We start from the raw sequence: 239 nt of genomic DNA on the forward strand, positions 1-239 counted from the left end.
GCAGGGGGGGGGCCCGGCCCAGCCGCGGGGCTCCAGCCTGACCCGTGCCTCCTCCCCAGGTCAGGGATTTTCCACTTGGACCTGGCCAGTGGGCGCTGCGGTGAGCACCGGGGATGTGGGGGGTGCCCTGGGTCCCAGGGGTCCCCAGGGCGCTGACCCCCTGCCGCCCACAGAGCTGCTGTCGGCCGAGCACAGCGCCGCCTGCTCCCCCCGGCTGAGCCCCGACGGTCGGCGCCTGC

General features: G+C 76.6%; 1 protein-coding gene across 1 annotated transcript in view; it reads left to right on the forward strand.

The window, feature by feature from the left end:
- APEH (acylaminoacyl-peptide hydrolase) overlaps positions 1–239 on the forward strand; it is a 23,410-nt gene that overhangs the window by 3,440 nt on the left and 19,731 nt on the right. Inside the window, 2 exon segments of the mRNA XM_019472535.1 lie at positions 60–100; positions 174–239. The exon segment at positions 174–239 is cut by the window's right edge and continues 3 nt beyond it. Of these exon segments, the coding sequence (XP_019328080.1) occupies positions 60–100; positions 174–239 (107 nt within the window).

The sequence above is a fragment of the Aptenodytes forsteri genome, unplaced genomic scaffold, assembly GCF_000699145.1.
Source record: "Aptenodytes forsteri isolate BGI_AS27 unplaced genomic scaffold, ASM69914v1 Scaffold156, whole genome shotgun sequence".
Taxonomy (NCBI): Eukaryota; Metazoa; Chordata; class Aves; order Sphenisciformes; family Spheniscidae; genus Aptenodytes; species Aptenodytes forsteri.